The 4,615-nt window shown below is 54.7% G+C and overlaps 1 protein-coding gene across 1 annotated transcript; it reads left to right on the forward strand.

The window, feature by feature from the left end:
• The first annotated feature begins 238 nt into the window (after window positions 1–238).
• On the forward strand, window positions 239–4,553 carry CCDC42 (coiled-coil domain containing 42). Its single transcript, XM_009700994.1, has 7 exons — window positions 239–315; window positions 649–754; window positions 881–985; window positions 1,523–1,720; window positions 2,492–2,713; window positions 3,817–3,975; window positions 4,455–4,553. The coding sequence occupies exons 1-7, from the start codon at window positions 239–241 to the stop codon at window positions 4,551–4,553; spliced, it is 966 nt and encodes a 321-aa protein (XP_009699296.1).
• Window positions 4,554–4,615: the final 62 nt, after the last annotated feature.

The raw sequence follows: 4,615 nt of genomic DNA on the forward strand, positions 1-4,615 counted from the left end.
CCCCGGCAACCATTATGTGCCAACTGACCACCAAGAGCTGGTGACCACAGACATGACCAAGGCAAGGAAGGTCCTGGGAAAGCGGAGGCAAGAGGCACCCAGGAGCTCATCCCTACCCAGCCGCCTCTCACATGCACTGCCAAGCCCTCAGGCTTGCAGGGCAGCTCCTGAGCTGACCTGGGAGACGAGCAGTGCCAGGAGTACCTGGGCCCTCTAGGCCCTTCTGGTGGCTGGAGCGATGGCCACCATGACCAATGAGGACCTGTTGGCTTATTTCTGCATGCATTACAGGGAGAACTTCCTGCCCTTGCTCAGGTGAGGGGGGTCCTCCACCCACCTCCATCCCTTCCATCCTCTTCTCTCATCTCCTCCATCCCTCCTCCCTGCACCGTGGCAAACTCCCATCCCTTATCTCTGCCACTTCAGGCTCCTCTTGTGCCTCCCTTCCCCAGCCCTGTTCCTCCCTGTAACACCCCTCTGCTCTGTCAGTGGGATCCCCACTGGGGAAGGCTGGGGATGGCATACTGCCGGATGGGATCTGAGATGGTGTTGGGTTGCTCACTGAGTGGGGTGACGGGGCAGAGCAACTCAACACCCTGCCAAGGTGTTGGCACCAGTGTGTAACCCTGAGGAAAACTTCTGTGGCAGGAAACTCAGACTGACACAGGAGGAGTCCCTGTCTCCATTTATTTGCTTCCTGCAGAAAAGGAGACAAGCCCGACAGATACAAGAGGCTCTGGAGGTGAAAGAAGAGGTAAGAAAGATGGGAGGGTGTTGGGGTATGGTTGGGAGGACTTGTGGGTTTTTAGGAGGGCAACACCAGGCAGGTGACTGGCTCTGGGTGTGCATAGTCATGTCACGCTCACTGTGGTGCTGCTAGGAATTCAAGAAGAGGATGCAAGTCCTAAGTTGCCGGTGGAGGGACCTCCAGGCCAAGGGGGCTCAGCTGAAAACCTACATGGAGAAATCTGAGCGGTTTCTAAAGGTACATCGGCCCCTGACCAGTTCGGTTGACATGACCCTGAGCCACACCTCCACCTCTTCCCCTCCGTTGGGTAGACAGTCTTGGGCCATCACATCTGTCCCAGCCTTCCTTGAGCCTGGAGGTGTGAGGAACAGGACTGTCAGGGCATGGGGTTTTGTACCACAGATGTGGAAAGCCCTGGTAGCGCTTGGGTGGGAGAGAGCTTGTCCTGTACTAGTGTCATCTCCTGAGGGCCCCAAACATCTGCCAAGAAGGGTCTCAGCCTGTCCTCCCCCTTTTGACACCCAGGTGTCTTCCAGGAGGTCTGAAAATCAGAGTGCCATCCCAGATGCCTGTCTCCAAGACCAAAGGGTCAATGCAAGAGGGATGGCCCTGTTAAATAGGGAGTGAAAAATGCTCCCAGGGGTGCTCCAGTACTGGTCTCTCCTCTGTGAAGGTCTCTCCTTCCAGTGCTGTTGACTGACCCGGCTCCATCTTCCCTTGCCTTCCTTTCCCTCTGTGTGTGCGTGCACGTGTTGGTGGGGGAAATATCACCAGGAAAACGATAAGATCCGAGTCCGAGTTCTGAAGAGAGTGAGCACAGAGAGAGAGGGGAAGATGCAGAAGCAGAGTGAGCTTTGGAGAGCTAAGAGAGAACTGGAAGCCCTGAAAAACGAGCACCAGAAACTCCGCAACAAAGTGCAGAAGTACTCCATCTTCAAAAAATACCTGGAGGACGTGGTGGAGATCTCACGGGTGAGTTTGGACATGAAGGAGACAGATCATGGCCTCAAGGAGGGCCTTAGGTGGGAGGTAAACCTGGAGGAGATAAGGCAGGTCCAGGGAAATCATAACACTTGGTCAAATGCAGAGACCTCAGATGGGGTGGGAAGAGATTCCCTGCAACCAAGGTGAGCCAAGGGGACCAGAGTTAGGGGAGGAGAACCAGAAAAGGAGGTGAAGGCTTGAGAAGACCAAAGAAAAACTGTTAGAAGAGGGAAAAGCACAGGACTGAGGGGAATGGAGACCCCTTTGTGTCACTCTTTCATGTCCCATTGATGGTTTGGGAGAAGTGAAAAGCTGCCTGGGAATGGGAACGCAGGCAGTTGTCAAAAAAGCTGTGCCCTGTCTCAAGGATGCCCGGGCATCACTCCATGCGTCGCTCATACTCCTGCTGTCCCAGCTGCCCCTCTCCCGTGTCTAGGTGACTTGGCGCTGGCAGTTGCAGCTGTGCTTTGTGTTTTATCAGAGCAATGCTCACCCAGGGTAGAGGTGCGATATCTCCCCTTGCTTACGGCAGTGACAGCTCTGCGACTGGTGCAGCAGGATGTCATCATACGGGGAATGTGGCAACACTCACGAACCAACTGGGGCAATAGTCTCATCAAGAAGGGAAGATCTTTCAGTTGGGACAGGTGTTGCCCCTGGTCAGGACAGGGTGCCAAACAGCACGAGACTTGCAATCGTGATGAGGGGAGGGCAAGGGCAGGGGAGGGATTACTAACACCAGAAGCCCTTTTGCTGCAGTTTGAGAAGATCCAGGAAGTTGTTTGGCGCTACAGGATGCTGATGAAGACGCACAACAACCAGGTGCGGTCACAACAGGCGCAGAAGGACATGTCTGAGCAAGCCAAGGTGCTCCTGGACCAGTACATCGCAGAGAAAGAAGCTGAGATGCTGCAGTACAAAACTGAGCTGGTGCAGCTCCAACCATGTCTTGAGCAGGTTCAAAGTGACGTCCTGCCCTGGGTGAGGAAACGTGGGGCGGGCAGGGGAAGATCTCCAAAGCCTGGCTGTGTCAAGATGAGCTGATGGCTCATGCCTAAGCCATGGCAAGGCCCAGTAGCAGCCTTTGTGAATGGAAGAGATGCCTAGTTTCGTTCCTCCAAGGGGCTGTAGAATGAAGAATGACAGACCAGGTGCAGAGCAGGTTACATCAGAGGTTGTTAAAACAAGGCCCTCACAAAGCGTTGTGATCTTTCACTTCTTGCTTGAACTCAGAGCCAAAAGAGATCGGCTAACCAGGCTGTAGGGAGGTCTGCCTTGCCACAAAACCCAAGCGTACTCCACCGCGTGCCTGTTGGGTTTGTCTAGCCTGGTCATACTCATTTCCATTCACCATTCCTTGCCGCATCATCCAGGTAATGGGGTTTCAGCGTGGCATGTCTCATAGTCTCCACTGTTCATGGCTCAGGCCTCAGAGTGAAGTTGGTTTTGCTGATTTTGTATTCTTTGTTTTCATCCTTTGCACAGCATCTGCCCCCCAGGGCTCACCCTTCTCCTCCCTCCTTACCAGTCCAAAAGTGACCCGACTGGTGGTAAACCGGGCTGTAATGAGGCACATCAATGTGTAGGCAGTGCTCGGAGTGCAGAAATGCCCTCAGCTCCGCTGGCCTCTGCTCCCTTCGCGTCACTCTAAGGGGGCCTTGCCAAATTCCTTTATTGGGTACTCCAGGCTCCAGGAGTTAGGTCCCATCAGGTAAAGCTGGAAAGCACCTGCTCTGGGAGGGTGGCAGTGGGATGTGTTGCTCCCAGGGTATCAGCTAGCCCTGCCGTGGAGAGTGCAAGTGGGACCTGCAGGGAGGACCCACCAGAGTGAGGACTGCAGGAGTTAGCAGAGAGACGGGGAGGCTCCTAGGGCAAGGAGCAGCTGTGGTGGTTCCTGGATCTGTGTCCACCACACCAAGCTGAACCACTTCCAGCACAGCTGTGGGCAAGGACAGCTTCTTCCTAGCAAAACAGATAAGTGTGCAAGTTAGGCTCTCCGAGCCAGGGTCTCCAGTGCTAAAGCAACATCTTTGCTGGGGCATGTCCTCATGCTGCATGTCTCCTCTCCTCTCCTCTCCTCTCAGGAGGCTTGCTTGGCCGACATCCAGAATTCAGCTGACATGCAAACCCTGAAGCTGGCGACCATCAAGTTGGCCATTTCCAACATCTTCCAGTGCATGAACATGCAGCTGAAAGCAAACCTGGACGTGCCGGTGGATGACAGCCACAGACAGCTGAACATGGTAGAGCCAAGCCAGACCCCTTCTCCCTGCCCAGAAAGAGGAAGAGTAATGACTCTCAGCTGCCCAAAGGGAGGGGAGAGCCCAGAGAAATCAAGGTGCCCAACAGACACCTTTCTTTTCACCTGGGCTCTCTCTTCGGCCTGGGAAATGGGCAGAGGACACCAGGCAAACCCGTCTCGTCCAAGGAGGCAGAGCAGGGTGTGGGTCCCTGTGGGGGCAGAAGGAGCGGGAGCCAGGCAGGCTGTGGCAGGGGATGCATATTGACCCATGGCCAAGGTTTGGTTTCCTTCATCCTTGCCCTGAACTCAGACTCACCCCCAAAAGCCCATTCTGGAGGGAAAGGTCCAGCACGGCAAATGCCTTATCCTCCTGCTCAGTTTGGTTGGTGAAATTTGCCCTCCAAAAGAGCCAATAAGCTCCCCTCTGCCTCCTGTTCCCATCCCTGCTCTGAGCTCTGCCATCTCTCTTCCCCACCCTAGATTCAGCGTTTTATCGAAGACCTCAGAGACATCGCTATGGAGCCAAAACAGGACGACACACAGAACCAGAGGCAAGCATCTACACCTACGGAGCTATAAGGGACATGCTCTACCAGCAAAGGCTCAGCAGGATTGGAAGGGGAAGAAGAGCACAGGGGACC

The sequence above is a fragment of the Cariama cristata genome, unplaced genomic scaffold, assembly GCF_000690535.1.
Source record: "Cariama cristata isolate BGI_N322 unplaced genomic scaffold, ASM69053v1 scaffold36345, whole genome shotgun sequence".
NCBI lineage: Eukaryota > Metazoa > Chordata > Aves > Cariamiformes > Cariamidae > Cariama > Cariama cristata.

Bases quoted from the DNA above. Each gene is read 5' to 3' on its own strand.
- CCDC42 (XM_009700994.1), top strand. From the start codon at position 239: ATGGCCACCATGACCAATGAGGACCTGTTGGCTTATTTCTGCATGCAT. The intron at 316-648 runs GTGAGGGGGGTC...CTTCTGTGGCAG, and splicing joins AACTTCCTGCCCTTGCTCAG to GAAACTCAGACTGACACAGG. The intron at 3,976-4,454 runs GTAGAGCCAAGC...TCCCCACCCTAG, and splicing joins GCCACAGACAGCTGAACATG to ATTCAGCGTTTTATCGAAGA.